This window comes from Prinia subflava, chromosome 9 (assembly GCF_021018805.1).
Source record: "Prinia subflava isolate CZ2003 ecotype Zambia chromosome 9, Cam_Psub_1.2, whole genome shotgun sequence".
Classification (NCBI taxonomy): Eukaryota; Metazoa; Chordata; class Aves; order Passeriformes; family Cisticolidae; genus Prinia; species Prinia subflava.
The window spans coordinates 28259617-28276155 of record NC_086255.1 but is presented as its reverse complement, the minus strand read 5'-3'; the positions used below and the strand labels follow the sequence as shown (position 1 = coordinate 28276155).

Sequence of the window (16539 nt, the reverse complement as noted above, 5' to 3'; positions counted from 1 at the left end):
AGCACCATTATTGTTTGTCACAAAAAACCCCCAAAACCAAACAAAAAACAAAACAAAAAATCACAATGGTCAAGTTCAGCCAGGTTAGACATAATTTCATGGAAGAAATATATTTCTTAGTTGGCCATTCTACCTCTCAAACCCTAAAAAAGTGATACTGTTTGCATTTTGAAGAAAGTGAATTTAAACATCCAAATTTAGGGGATAGGATAAATCTGGGGAGAGGAACAAACCAACAATAAGCATAACTCTGAATTTTGTGTCCCATCAAAATAATACAAATGCAAACACTTCTCTATTATTCTGGATATAGAAAATATAAACTGTGCTCAGAAGTGTCATATCTTTTTAAAAGAAAAAATGACTATTAACAACAAAGACTCAGGAAGCTGAGAATTACTGGGAAATTTGGATCTCTCAGTTGTCCTTCATGTGAGAGTCTACCTAGCTATTCAACTTTTTCCCATCTCTCAGACACGATGACAATTCAGAAATAGCAGTGATACTGCTCCATAATGCCAAAAAAGAGATTTGAAGATTGCATCCAGAGACTGGATGATGCCACTTTATCCCTTCTGTTTGAAAGGTGAATGTGTACACAATATGGCAATATAAACCCCAATTAATGAACTCTAGAAAAAGATTTCCAAATCCTCCAATAAACCCAGCATGATAATAAACTCCTGCAATAAATTAGAAAACATGAGGCAGGCTCAAATAACATGAAAAGCCAAAGATGCAAGCTGTTTACATAAACCAGAAATGACATCTTAGCTTATATGATGTAATGTTTTTATACAAGCCTGGTAGACTAAACAGTTGTGATGGCGCCAAGTATTTGGAAGGTGATGAAATTGATTGAAACTGGCCAAGACACCAGTTCCAGCTCTGATCCTGATGCCTAAATACTATCTTCAAATATATGAAGGCAGAAAAACAAGTTTAAAAGCGTGTCAGTGAGATAGTATAGTTCAAGTCATCAATGGCTAGAAAATACCAGAATGAAGCATACTTGAATAACCTTAAATTGGACACTTTGTTTAGATTCTGATATAGCCTTTAACTGCGTGATTATGTACTAATTTTTCCACATAAATTTTGATTCATTCAGCATACATAATGAATAGTGCGTACATAATGAGCTATTTTTGTTGTAACAGCTATTTGCTTTTGTTCAGTATGTAGTCCCAGGACTTATTTGCTACACATTATTCATATTCTTCTCTGAAGACAAAATTATGAATTTCATCATGGGTTTTTCCATGCACCTCATGGGTTTTCCAGGCTACTACAGCGTCTGTCTGATTAACAAACATTCATTAGTTTATTTTGAAAACATTGCTGTGAGGGGAGGCAGCAATATGTTTCCATTTTACACATGGAAAACTGAGGCACAGGAAAGTTACTTAATGTGGTTGATGTTCTCTTCAAAGCCTTTTTTTTAAAGTCCTACTCTCACAGAAGTCAGCAGCAGCCTTTGACTCTGAGTGCTCCATGGTACCCTTCTCTGCTGGCAAATGAACAAGGAGAATCCTGGGGTCATGTGTGACTTTGGACGATGCCATGCACTGATGCACATTGACCCTTCTCAGGCAGTCACACCAAAGCACGGCCCCTTCTGCTCTGTTCCTTGAACTTTTTCCTGTCCCCCTTCCCTCTTCTTCCCAGTCACACTTCAAAAGTCCTGCTCTTCATTCCTAAGGCTGTCCTTTCAGTCCCAGTCTCTCTGCTCAGCAAGTCCTAGTTCCATTCCTTTACTCCTGAGCTCTGTGGTCCAAACTGTCCAGTAACCCCCTCTTGTCCTTCCTCATTCTTCAAAATAACCTAATCTAGGTGAACACACCCTCACTTTTTTTTCTCTCCTAGCTTTACCTCCTTGGGCATGCTGCCTGAACTTCCTTCCTTCTCCTTTATCGTCTTTTCCCATTCTCATTCAGAGTTATTCTGCCCAATTCCCATTTAACCTAATCCCTATCTCACAAGTTGTTCCTGTTCTTGTGCCCTTGACCAGGCACTGCCTCTAGTCTGTTGGCACCTCCGGGGCAGTTTCCTTGCCTAACTCCCTCGTCTGTGTGCCCCACGTTCCAGCATCTTCTTTGAAGGCTTGTTTCTCTGCTCTTCCCTTCCTGCCTTTTGACAGGTGTTGTTTTGACAGGTGTCTTCTGCTTTCCCTCTGTCTGTGCCAACGCAGGGCAGGGGGAGCGGATGACGGCGTCACCGCTGTCGGCCTGGTGGGACCCACAGCACAGTGCATCATCTGCAGGGGGAGCACGGCACAGCCACAGAGGAAATTCAGGGAAATTCGGGAAATTCAGCTGCTCACACCCAAGACTGCTCTACCAAGCCTGTGAAAAGCTTGTTTTTTTCCAACACTTATGGTTTTCTGACATCAGCTCTATTTCCATAGCATTGGTGTGCTCATGACGCAAAAGACATCCATTCATCTACTCGAGGTTTAATCTCCAGTTAAGGCTAATACAAATTTTATAAAAAGGTCACCAGAATGTTCAGCACTGATTAAATAATCAATCCTGGCCTTACAGAAGGATGACTACAACGTTCCAATATGGCAAGGAAAAATAACAAATGTACACTTTCTCCTATACACAGAGTGAGTTCAAGAGAGTTCTGAGGAGCTGCACATTAGACTGCACATCAGACTGAGCTGTGCTCTTAGACCCACGTAAAAGAATTAGAGCAAATAATGCAAAATGCCTTTGAAACTAACAGCTCATTACTGGCTTTATAACGTTGCACTCACTTTGAACCAAACCTTATCAGGAGTTTTTATCTAAAAAAATTTCCAAAGTGCATACATTTATCTTATTTAACATTTGTAAGTTTTTAAATTGCTTTGATTCATTAAGAGAGATGACAATGCCTGAAAAAACAACACTGAAAGAAATCCAGAAAAAAACCCCAAAAATAGATGAACTGTCATGATATTAATTGCTTACTCCAGTTTCTAGATTTGTGGCTCCTGTATATACCTTCACAGAAGGTATAACCCAGTTTGCTGAACACAAAACCTCTCAGTATTAATCCTCTCATCTTAGAAAATAAGAAAAATATTAAGCTATCTACATAAATTTTCCATTACTGCTTATGTTTTTACTGCAGCAGTGCTTGTAATTACAACTAAGTGCAGTGCAGAATTTATCACTGTTGGATGTATAATGTTATGATTTCACTGGCATTCCTTAGAGTTACCATGGCTTAAAGACCAAGGACACTTTCAGAATATGAAAATGTAGCACATTTATAATTTACTGTGTGTAATACATTGCTACTTATCACAAGACACTCGATGCCAATCACCTTAAGAACATCACCTTTTTCAATAAAGATACCCAAAAATAAATTGCAAGTATTTACAACACAAACGTACCCATGTGCACACTCAGGGATCTAAACATATGGTGTACACATTTGTACACTAATGTCAGAGATGAATGCCTTAACCTTTGCCTCCTTGTTTTGTGTTTCCATTAAAACAAGCTTTTTGATGCAGAAGTGCCACCTGTAGGAAATACCAGAGTATGCTCAAGAGCAGCCCTGTGCCAACTGAGGCACGAGTTGTCTCTCTGCCATCCCCAACACAGGTCCCTCCTTCGGAAATTCAGCCACCTCCTGAGGAAGCACCGGCCCTGGATGATGGCAGCTCGCTTGATGAAGGTTAGTTTGTAAAGCCACATCTACAGGAAAGTTGTTGTTTTCCAGTGAACCTAATCAAAAAGGAACTGAAATGAAAAATACTATATTTTCCCATTTGCTTGTCTGTATGACATTAATCCATAGGAATCAAGCAGTTCTTCACTATTGTATGTTGATCCAAATAGAGTTTGTCATGATTAACATGGACGACTTCACCACAATTACTTAGGGTTCGCAGATATGAAAGATTGCATAATTTATCTATTTTTAATTATACCTACTATTAATTAAAAGGAATACATGTGAAAAAGTGTTTTAACAAGAAACACTAATGTAATCTCCACTACTACAAACATAGTTCAGTTTCCTGTGGCAGTGAGTAAGGCATGAATGGATGGATGTGCATATATCTTAATTCCCTAATTGAAAGAAAAAAAATCAAAGAATTTCTAATGTAGCTATAAAAATAATACTGATAAAACCACCTGATACTGATAAAAATAATAACTGAGATTTTTTAATACCTTATAATTTTTTTTTTGTATTACAAGAAAAATAAAGAGCTTACAAGAATTCAGCTTTTTAAGTGTTAGAGTCTGCCTAGGTCAAAAAAAGTGAAGTATTTAATTCCAGTTTGTAAAAAATAACAGAGAAAACTGGTCTGACTCCCTCTATAGCCATCAGCTTTAACAGTTATGCTCCAAAAATACACTCACCACAAGGAAATAGTTTCATTAATTCAGCTGTACCAATCATTGGTACAATACCCCCATTCCTTGGTACATTTACCAGGTAACATAAATTCTATACCCGAAGCACGTTTTGCATGCAAAAAAGAGAAGTTATTTTTAATAATTCGATGTGAAATGACAAGACAGGAATTAGCTGGTATATGAAACAAACGATATGCCACTCTACGAAAAAATATTAGTTCCTTGTTTGCCAGGCAGCGAGTCTGTTTAGTTTTGTCAGTCACAGCTGTGTACAAACGACATGTCTCTCTTCTCTTCTCCCCAGTCAGCCTTCAGCGTCGCTTTGAGCACGTACACTTGTTTTGGCTGTCCCTCGCCACCACCTGACATTTATCTGCTTGCTTCAACACAGACAACCTCTAACACCCGCACCTGCTACTCCGAAACCAAACTTCCCCTGCGATCGGGGGCCCAGACGCGCGGCCGGCCGGACCAGCAGCCGCTGTCCCCGGGGCACTGCGGTGCCCGCGGCGGAGCGGGCGCCGGGCGCGGCGCGGCGGGAGCGCGGCGGGCGCAGGGCTCGGCGCACCCGGGCCCGCCGGCGCTGTCCGCGGTGCTGAACGCCGCCCTCTCGGTCTCTCCCCGCGCCCCATCTTGCGAGCCCCAGGCTCGGTCCCCTCGCCGCCTCATGGCTCTCACGAGGGACCGGCAACAAGTCTGGCCGCTTGCCCACGCCAGCCGGCACATCCGCCCGTGCATCTGAGGCACGGGAATTGCTCTGTAATACAAAGGACTTTGGAGACCGAGGGCAGCAAAACCGCACCAGGGCCACTACCCCAAGCCTAGCTCCGGACTCTCCACAGCTCGGGCTCTGCCTCTCGTTGCTGCCTCTCCCAGAACAAGCCCCAGCGTCCATTCCTGGCAGGGGCAGGGTTGTACATCAGGCTTGCCCGGGGTAATGGCACCGCAACGCCAGGCACGGCTTAGGGAGCGGCGGTTTTCCCTCCCTTCCCTCCAGCAAGGTGCAACCTTCTCTTTTTCTTTTGTTCTCAATGGCAGGAGGGTGGCGGCAGCGGCGGGAGGGGTGGGGAACACTTGCACCTACAAATTCATGGGGTATAACAAAGGACCATACGACGCGCGGATTAATTTGCATTAGCATCCATGAGGGCAGCAGCATCTTACGTCTGCAGGGATTAGCCGCGCCGAGCCCGGGCTTACCGTCCCTATCGCAGAGCTGAATCGCCTCCAGGCTGAGGTTCTTGATCACCTCCTCGCAGGGGCTCGTGGGGCTGCTCATGGTGTGCGCCAGGCGCGGAGCCTCCATCGCGCCCCTCGCCGCTGCCTGCTGTGGCTTGGCCGGGCGCTGGCGCTGGGGCTGGCCGGCTCCGGTGCAGAGCCGCGCGGCAGCGCTTCCCGGCGCCGCCCGGCTCGGTGCGAGCGCTCGGCGGAGGAGGCGGGCGAGGAGCGGATTTGTCACCGCAGCGAGCCGGGGAGGGGGCAGCAGCGAGGCGGGCGCCCGGCGCGCCTCGGGATCCGCGTTTAAAGGGGCCGCTGCCGCCGCCTCGGAGCCGTCCCTTCCCCCCGCTCCTTATGTAACGGCGGCCGCGCCTCCGCGGGGAGCTCCCGGGGAGCCCAGCCCCTCCGGGTCAGAGCCTGCGAGCGGCCGGTCCGGGTTCCGGCCGGCCTGCCTGGAGCACAGCTGCCCACCGCCGCGGCGGGGCTCGTTTCGAGGTCACTCCGTAACCCGACAGAGTCGCCCAAGGCAAAACCGCCCCCAAGCCGCCGTTAGCGACTGCCCGCTCCCTGAACGCACGGCCCGCCGCGAGCAACTGCAAGCGCGCTGCCGTCCACTCCGATCCTTCGTTACGCAAGAATTTGCAGAAAGGAATACTAGCCGGTTTTAGATTGATAAACCTAGAATAGCTGGCAGAAGGTTATTGACTGCAAGAGAGGGTATGGGAGTGAGCCATTTCTGGCTATCTGCCCTGCACACTTCCCACCTGCCCTTTTTGTGGGAAGGAGAAATAATCCACATCGTAGTGGTGCTATTCCTATCAAGCTTTTTTGAAAGTACTTATTTATCAGTTCCCAGCTTCAGGAACAAGAACGGGGCCAGAAAAGGAGAAAATTTAAAGAGTAATAGGATAATAAATTAAACTTGTGCAGCCCTGTGCCATCATCAGGTGTGACAGCTCAGCTCCCTCCCCACCACAGGCCTGCAGGCTGGACAAAGGAGCAGCCTGTGGGCACCGGGGCTGCAGAGTGCACTGCTTTCTCCAGGTCACAGACCTGGAGATCAGGGGACCTGGGATCAGCTCACCATGCTGGGATGGGATCACCAGTTTCCAGGCACAGTGGGTTGAGCCCATTTCCTAGCACACATTACAACAAGCATTCCTGGCACAGTTTGTTGTTTCACCAAACCAAAACGGTCACCATTGATCATGAGACATCAGCACTGGTTCCTTTGAGAGACAGCAGTTCATTGCATGCAGGCACCCACCAAGACTGAGGCTGTGATGTTTCTTGGTCAGCATTGCATGACAGCAAATCCAGAGAGTCCCTAAAGCTCCATTTCTCTTTCTGCAGTCCCAAGACCACCCAGTGTCCTCCTAGTCCTCACTGATCTGGCACAGTAGCAAGTCCCATGCACAGCTAGATCTGTCATTCCACTAGCACCGGGATCCTTCCATTCTTTATGGTGGTTTCCAGGGATATCAGTCTCAGAAAATGAACTCTGGTGTTGCCTTTTACAAAGCCACTGCCAAGTGGTGCAGCCTAGAAGCAAGGAATAGGCTTTAGGAACCTGGATTCCCCTGACACCTTCAAAATTCTGTAGTATATTGTGGGGAGAAGGAGCAATGCTCAACACTCTTTTGGGACTGTATGCTCTTTAGAAACACCCCCCCCCCCCTCCCCCCCACCCCCCTGCCACACACACACACTCTTTCTTGTTTTTTTTTCTTTTTTTTTTCTTTTTTTCTTTTTTTCTTTTTTTTCGTTTTTTCTTTTCCCTGCTCTTTATTTCTGTGATGGTTTTCATCATGATAGAAAATGTGTTCAGAGGGGTCAGGCAGAGGAGAAATGGAATGAGTGGGAAGGGAACCTAAAGAAAGAGAAAATGAAAAGGAAGTAATAACAGGAAGGGAGAGTGTGAGTCAATGGGGAGGTGGGAATGGAGAGGAATATATGAATGAATGCACAGACAGAATGAGGACAAATACAGCATCAGAAAGGGAAGAATTAAAGTGGGTGAGACTGCATTCATCAGGTTTTAATTTTGTCTCTGACAAGCATTAATTCCCTGCACTGAAGAAAAACCTTTCTCCTTGATATTACAACTGTTCCTAGCACACAGGCATCTCCTACGTAAGGCTGGAAAATTTCCTTCTCTGAAGATGGTGTATTTAGTCTCTCAGCCTTATGTTCCACATTCATTTCCTTCCACAACGTGGCAGACACTTCAGCAGCTCACACAATCTTGTTACTTCTTTGCTGTGATATTGTATCGAGTCCATTTGAAACAGACACTGTTCTTGAATACTGAGAGAATTCCCAAATTATTCTCCCTGCCTCTATTTTATACACCTTTCTCTCCTCTGCTTCTTATTCTATGCAACTGAAATCAGGTTTTTAAGAATGGATGGATTTTGCATAGCTCTTTGGAAGCGGATGGCTTTGGAGGGTGTTCCCATTCCTCAAAGGCCTCTCATTTCTCAGCTACCTTGTAGCAATAACCCCTGTCTGAGCTATATCTATTTCTTTCCCCACACCATTACATATTTTTTTTAAGACTGGTTAACTCTCCAAATACCAGCAGACTTCAGTGTAAGTGACAAGCAGAGAAACCTTTTCCAGTGTTCTGCTTTTCTAAAGCTAGACCTGCCTGAGACAGTATTTTGCAGAGTCACACTTCAGGCTATGTGCTTCCTTCAGCCTATCACTGATCCCATCACCTGGGCAAGGGATCAACATTTTTTTCAAAGCTCAAATTACTCCCAGATGTGATTCCATGCAGTCACTTGGCAATGAATTTAGTCCTAGGTATTTCAGTCTCAGAGCACACAATGCTCTCATGGCATTTTTCTCACCTGAGAGAGCTATACTCTGCTTGTCTTAACAAGGAATATCATTGTGGGAGCCAAAGTTATGTTTGTGCTAAGGGATGACAGAGTCTCACCATAAAATCAGAAAGTTTATTCTGTGACAGATTATCCCTGACAGCGTTTAGCAAAAAATGTCACATATCACAAATATGGGTCAACATTATGTAATGGGAAGTCTGCCAATGGCAGCACAATGTTAGAGACAGCAGAGGGTCATGTGTTCAGAACTGCAAAAGCTTGCAAAGAATTTACCACAACAGCAACCTCTCCAACTTTCAACATTTAGCTAAACAGAATCTTACCAACTTCTGTAGTTCAACAACAACGTGTCTGTTATTACAGCAACCTCACACAAGGAGAGAGGAGCAGCATTTTCTAGCGTGATGCACACTGCAGGAAACGTGAGCTGTGACACAGCTCTTGTCTGGGGAGCCTCAGCAATCTCAGCTCTCCTGCCTTAGCCTGGCATTCACCGTCCCCCAGGTAGGTCAGCAAGATCTTGCTGCAGGGCTGCCACTCTACAGCAGAAAGGCAGAGAGGCTGCCAGCCAGCTGGAGAGGTGTGTGTCTTCTGTCCTAAAAGGCACAACCTCCTTCATGCCTTAAAGCGAGGGGAAAAGGGATTCCTGTGTATTCCTTTCCTCCCCACAAACCATCCTCTCCACACGATTACAAACTTCAGCTCTATGGTGCACTCTGTTTTGGGAAACTGTTGTGCATTCTGCAGAGCACAGCACAGAACACACACTCTCACCATTTGAAAACTCTTCTGTATTTCATTGTAGCACATTTTTATCTGCACGTTATGAAAGAAACCCCCTTTATCAGACCTCAGCAAGACTCAGAGTTCCAGCTCTGCCTTCCCACTTGGGAATAAAAAACGACTTGTGTTATTGCTCAGTGGACTGTGCAAGCAGAAGGCAAAAAGGCTACAGACATGGTTTTCAGGAAAGAAAAACTAAGGAGGAATTAAAGACAGCATTTTGGGATTTCTTTCCTCCCATTAATATGTCACTTTTGAGGAGAAAAGCAAAATATTACATGACAGATAAAAAGAAGGATGAAAGTCAGTATTGAGGGTCAGTCCTAAAAGCACTGACTAAACTTAGCAACTAATCCCCGAAATTTCATGGAAATAAATTCTTCGCAATTTTGCAGTCATTCTCTGTCTTTAATGGACATGTCAACAGCATCAAGCATGCAAAGCCACACACTTGAAAAAGATTGTGTGCAAAATATTACTGAAATACCATAGAACTGAAGTAAAATCCACAGACTGGGGAAAGAAAGACAAAAATCCCACCCCAAAACTTAAGATCCTAAGTGAAAGGCATGACTCTGCAGAGTTAATGTGCAGTGTGCCACCACATCCTTTGCTGAGACAGACAGTGATGTATGACAATTTAGAGCACTAGGTACAGTATCTAACCAGGAACATTTTGTTTTTTCTCGGATAACAAAGCAAGAGCCTCTTCAAGTGCTCAGACAATGAGGATGATGGCAGAGGTCCCCCTTTTATACTCTAGGAAAATCCAAGGCAGAGCAGCAGTGTTTATTCATAGCTCTAGAGTGAGTCTCTCTCCCTTTCTGCAAAGGTAACACCCATGGCCAGGCACTCTGACACCAAGTCCAGCAGCGAGGCCCCAGCTCTCCTGGAAATGTCTCTGCCTGCTGTTTTCTGCTTCTGTGTTGTTTCAGATGCTGGGAACCCCCACAACTTCTGGAACTCTCCAGTGAGCTGCATGCAGCTCATCTCAAAATGTCTCCCCTGTTCAGAGGGCTTCATTTCAGCAATTGCATTCAGCTTATGCACTCAGGCTTCTCTTGCAAGGCCATAACACATACTTTAAAACATCAAAGATACAATTCTGAGACAAGCTGGTGACTTCTGGTGCCAGGGAACCTACTCATGAATCTGGGAAAATGGCTTCAGCATGGGCAAAACTAGTCTACAACTCTGATGAGAAGACAATCAGTCTGTGAAAAAGACAACCAAGGGTATATAAAATAGGAATTCACTAAAGCACAAGAGGCACAAATGGGGTAGCCAGAGTCTGCCTCTGCCAAGTCTCGCAATGCAGGGATTAGAAGGTGTCAGTTGCAGTGAATAGCAGCAGCTCCAGAGCAAACAGAAGGAGGTAGCACATCCTGCAATGGATGTTACTGCTGTACGACTAAAGGACAGTGCCAGTGCCAGAAATTTGTGTTATTCAAGGCAAGGCTGGAAAAGTTTGTGCAAAAGGAATCATTTAGAGTTACTAAAACCACAAGAGACTGAGCTGACAGTGACTGAGTCCTAAGCAGAAAAGCAATTGAGTCCAGGGAAGAGTTACTGAAGACTCTTATATGTGCTTGTCAGGCCCTTGATCTTCTGTAAATGCCCATTTGCAGCCACTGCTAAAGGGACTGTACTATCCTGGGGAAGTCCTTGGTCTGACCCAGGACAATCACAGAAATGCCCTGCTATCCAACCCTTCATTCCTTCAAAATGGAATGGAAAACTTCAGAGTATGGAGCCCTCTGATGGTACTTGGTTGGGTGTGCAAATCTCAACCTAATCTAAGCAACATAAACAATTAAAAGGGAATATTCCTCTCAGACCAAGAAAGATACCTAGCAAATTATAGTTTTATTAATGTTATTGATGGTGCTGCTTTTTGAATTTCAGTTTTCTGATTAGCTTTATACAGTCTGAATAAGCATCTGAGAAAGACAAATTCCTTCATAGGCGGAAAAAAAAAAGTGTTTGTAGTTGATAAAATTTATTTGTCCCCTAATGGACACAAAGTACTGTTAATGCTTAGTATTATCACTTATTAATTTCATTTTAAATTTAGCCTCCCTTTATGAGATCCAGAGTAACCTTAGAGAGCAATCTGAGCCTCTCTCTTCTGTGCTGTTAATCAGTCTTCCAACTTTTGTAACCACTTTCACATTTAATTAATGCCTTGTCCTCCAGATATTGGACCACATCTTGACCTTTAAAGGATACTGCTGTCTGCCTATCCTTGACAATGATGACTGCTATTCAGATTTGACTTCTGTCTACAATTCAGTGGCCAGCTTTGATACCTTTAAGTGAATTTTAGCCCCAGCTGACTTGTTTCAGTAATTTCCTTAAGATATTATGTGGCACAGCATCAAATGCCTTTGTAAAGTCTTGATGCTATTCTGTCCTCTGCTAATCTTCTGGCTTCATCATAAGAGATGTGGAGGGATAAACGTTCCAATTGGCCTGGCTGGGTTTACTGCAGTACACCTGTGCTCTATCAGGGTCTTGTTACTCCATTCCCCTCCACATAAATGCATTTCCCCCTTCAGCTCCACTATTTATAGTATTTGTTTCAATTTGGAGCCATGCCCATAAGACAATAGTTTCCATAGTTACTCTTAATTCAGTTTTTAAAGACTTCTGGCGTGCTGACACTTTATTAGTCTCCTGATACTTCCTCAATTCTCTGTGGGGTTTTTTAGCAACTAGCTGTTCCATCAGTTCTTTAAATATCTGAAGGGACACCTCAGATGCATTTGTTCAAGGGATATTTCATTATGTATTTCTTAGTTACTTTTTCCCAGCAGTTCATAATTACATCAACGATTTCTTAAGCAAGCCATTATTTAAAGTTTAATCTCCTTCTCAATAAACTTCATGGCAAAAGTCCAATTAGTCTTAGGGAGAAGAAGAACTGGTCTCAAAATTTATCTCCTTATTACAAATTAATTACAATTAATATTTTCTTGGTCAAGTAATTTTGTGTTATTGTGCCTTCAAGACTTATAACAGTCTTTTCATATTATTTTAACCTCTTAGCAGCTGTTTTGATGTATCCTCATGTCCCTGTTTCTCTCCTGTGTACTAAACATGGAATATAAAATCCTGTTTTGGTGTCCCTCCAGTTTTCTGTTTCTAGCGCAGTTCATATTTTAGTTCTACTTGTTTAAGTAGCCCACAGTGACCCATTCTCTCTCCAGTGTATCCCATTTTCATTGGAACAAGACACATTTCTGCTGGCTTTTAATTATAGTATCCTCCCGTTCCCCCTTCTGCTCTTCCTTTTTCCACAAAGCCTTTTCTGAAACTTTCAACTGATCCTGTGAATGAGATTTTCCTCATACTACTACACCCTTTCACTGGATAACCAAAACTCTTCAGATAGCCAAGAAGAATGTACAGTTCATTAATACAGTTAATGAAGAAAGTCAAAGTGATTAGTTCCTCAGTGTCATCTACTGATCTAATTTTCTTACAGCTATAGAGCTACAAGCATTTTGCATAAGCACAGAAGATGGGATCTAGGTGATGTCACTGCTTTTGTACCATCACGCTCTGCTATGACTGAGGTGATATGGAAACATGAAAGACACCATTGCCTCCCCACACTGGTACCATGAACACAGTCAATTAACTGCTAAGGAAACACCAGGAAGGTTGTGTTAAATCAGTAAGAGTAGGAGCACCAAGACATTCCCTTTCCTGAGCTCAGAGGCTGGATGAATAATGAGACTAATCTTAAATTTCGCTCATTTGACTCAGTCACTTACTACAAGCTCTTATACTGTTTTTCAGACCTATGATTATTTAGATATAGGCTTTCTGTTGACCCAGGCTGGATGCCAGGTGCTACCAAAGCTGCTCTGTCACTGCCCTGCTCAGCTGGACAGGGGAGAGAGAATGTACAGAAAAGCTTGTGGGTCAATATAAGGGCAGGGAGAGATCACTCAGCAGTGACTGTCATGGACAAAATGGAATTGACTTAGAGAAATTAATTGAATTTGCTACCAACCAAAATCAGAGTAAGATAACGAGAAGTAAAAAAAATCTTACCCCACCCCACCCTCCTTTTAGGTTGTACCTCCTGCCCAACCAGTGGTGCAGGGTGATCAGGAATGGGAGTTATGGGCAGTCCATCACAGATTGTTTCTGCTGCTGCTCAGGAAGAAGAGCCCTTCCCCTGCTCCAGCACGGGTCCCTGTCACAGGTGACCATCCTCCACAGGCTTCTCCAGCATGAGTCCTTCCCACGGGCTACAGTTCTCCCTGAACTGCCCCAGAGTGGATCCCTTCCCATGTGTGCAGTCCCTCAGGAGCAGCCTGCTCCAGCATGGGTCCCCCATGGGGTCACGATCCCTGCCCACAAACCTGCTCCAGCGTGGGCTCCTCTCTCCGCAGGTCTGCAGGTCCCTCCCAGGAACCTGCTCCAGCATGGGCTTGCCACAGATTCACAGCGTTCCTCAGGGCATCCCACTGCTCTGCCATGGCTCTCCTTCATGGGCTGCAGGTGGGTCTCTGCTCCCCTCTGGGTTCTCATGGGCTGCTGGGGGGCAATCTGCCTTGCCATGGTCTGCACCACAGGCTGCAGAGGAATCTGCCCTGGCACCTGGAGCTCCTCTTGCTCCTGCTTCTGCTGACCTTGGTGTCTGCAGAGTGTTTATCTCACATACTCTCTGTCCTCCCTTCCCTGGCTACAATTACTTCTGCACAATAACTTTTCTTTTTCCTTCTTAAACACATTATCACCAATGCATTACTGCAATTTCTGATTGGCTTGGCCTTGGCCAGTGGGGAGTCTGTCTTGGAGTCGGCTGACTTGGGCTCTGTTGGACATGGGGGGAACTTCCAGCAGCTGCTCCCTTAAGCCACCCCTTCAGCCATCCGTGTCCCCTCCCTGCTATGAGAACCTTACCACACAGACCCAATGCAATATGTGACCCACAAGTAAAATGTCACAAAATTCACGAGAAAAAAATTCACATTAAAAACAGCAATGAAAAGCTGTGTTTTCCATGGGTTTGCTCTGGCAGGAATGCATGTCCACTTAGCACCCATATATGGGCAGATTAGATAAAGAGAGTAGAGAAATAAACAATAAAATGAGAATTTGTTTGTAGCACTGTTTCTTTAACAACATCCACAAGCATTTTAATTAAACCGTGTTCTGCTCTAAATTATGTCCTACACTGTTGCTTGTGTTCTGAATATATGTCAGCCCTGCAGTATGTTATTTATTGGTAGTGTAGCAATCCTTACAGATTTCCACTTGCTGTACATAGGCAGTGCCCTGGAGTGCTTGAAGTCAGTGGAGGAGTTGTGGCATTCTGTGAGCCTTGAAAATCCTAGAACTGACTCAAAATCTGTTCGTGACTGATTCACTGCTCCTGCTTCTTAAACCAGGCTGTACAGGAGGATAACTGCAAAGGCCATCTTTAGCCTAAGGAGTTTATTTGCCTTAGGATCTTTCTGCAGTCAGTGGAGAGTAGAAAAATCCTCATCTGTGTCTCAAAGGGAGTTCATTGTAGGCGTTCAGAGTTGCTCCAGAGGAAATTCTTCCTCTTGATTCTACAGGAAGCGGGGGGAGAAAAACCTTCTGAGGCTAAATTTAGTCTTTGTGAATGCCCCCTAAATTGTTCCTATGTGTGTTTGCAAGAGCCCTCTGACAACCTGTGCTGTATTCTGGAGTGAGAAATGAGAACAACAAACAAATTCAGCCAAACTCTCTCTCTAGGGCTAATGCAAGTTCCTCAGCCCCTTGTCCGAGGCTCAGGGGCTTTATGTGCCCGTGCTGATGGGGACAGGGCTGCCTGCAGAGCAGAACAAGCGTTCCTTTACCCAGGCACAGCTGCTGCCTGATGCCAGGGGCCTGACAGTGCCTCCTGTGTGATGGAACGTGGGTCTGTGTCCAGACTTGTCTGATCACTGCTTATCTGAGATGTGCTGAACTCACATCAAGTGCTCATCATTTGTAAATTCTTTTTCTCTAATTTCCTCTATTTCTTCCATGATAACTGTAATGATATCTTACGTTGGTTCTTAAAACCAAGCTCACTAGGGTTATTTATCTAATTTTTCTTTTTAATACCAGTATTTTTCTTGATTCTCGCTGTTCTTATTTTATCCATTTTCACACTAACCTCACCTACTCCCATCTGTCTGAGAGCCAGCTTCTGATTAACCTATCTCCACATAAATTCAATTTAGCCAGTACATTTTTGGGGTTGATCACATGACATCCACCTGGTTATTTCTGGGATGAGAAGGGAAATTAGATAGAAAGTAGAAAAAAATTTGCTTTCTGTGTTGAAGCGGTTGATTTTAATTAATAAAATTAACTCAGTTTGTGTGGCAAAATTTTGCTTGCTACAGGGAGAAGCTGCCGAAGTTTCCCCCAGGTCGGATGGAGCCCATGCCAGCCAGCTCCAAGGTGTAACCACCGCTGGCCAAGGCCAAGGCCATCCACATTGATGGTAGCACAGATGTAAAGAGATGGAGAAGACACTGTGCAACAGCAAGCAGAAGAGAGGAATGAGAATATGTGAGAGAATCCAGCAGGCACCCAGGTCAGTGGAAGAGGAGGGGGGAGGTGCTCCAGCTCTGGAGCTGAGATTCCCCTGCAGCCCGTGGGAAGGACTCACGGTGGCTAAGTGTGAGGGGGACTGTCTTCCATGGGATGGACCCCATAATCCTGAAGCAGGGAAGAGTGTGAGCAGTTCTCCCTTGAGAAGGAAGGGGCAGCAGAGAAAATGTGTGATGAACTGACCAAACTCCAAATTTTCTATCTCCCTGTGCCACTGGTTGTGGATAAGATAAAGAAAATCAGGAGTTAAGATGGGGAAGAAGGGAGAGGTGGGAGGAAGGTGTTTTAAAATTTAGTTTTTATTTCCCATTATCCTACTCTGATTTGATTGGTAATATATTAAGCTAATTTCCTGTAGCTGAGTGCATTTTGCCCATAACAGTAATAGCTGAGTGATCTCTCCCTGCCCTGATTTTGACCCACAAGCCTTTCATTACATTTTTTCTCCCTTACCCAGCTGAGAAGGACAGTGACAGAGCAGCTTTGGTGTGCACCTGGTACCCAGCCTGGGTCAACCCATCACATAAATTTTGTGGTTTCTTGTTCTTAGCAAGCTACTTACAGTAGCTGCCAGTTGACAAGAAAGTTGTCTGTGTGGATTTTATCAATCTTATAACACATTGCCTGTCATGCTGTGGAGGTATTAATTTGTACACATAAGTGATTGTAAAGTTTTCCAACACCATATCGAACACAGCAACAGAAGCAGGGTATGAGGTGGAGTTACACAGTTT

At 44.5% G+C, this 16539-nt stretch overlaps 1 protein-coding gene across 4 annotated transcripts in view; it reads right to left on the bottom strand.

Moving 5' to 3' along the window:
- PHYHIPL (phytanoyl-CoA 2-hydroxylase interacting protein like) overlaps positions 1-16539 on the bottom strand; it is a 124277-nt gene that overhangs the window by 24490 nt on the left and 83248 nt on the right. The window contains exon 1 of one of the 4 annotated variants that reach the window (XM_063406064.1): positions 5568-6166. The exons of the other annotated variants lie outside the window; for them this stretch is intronic. Coding sequence (XP_063262134.1) covers positions 5568-5673 — 106 coding nt within the window. The 5' untranslated portion in view covers positions 5674-6166. Of the gene's footprint in view, positions 1-5567; positions 6167-16539 lie in introns of those variants that run through there. 4 annotated transcript variants of the gene reach the window in all.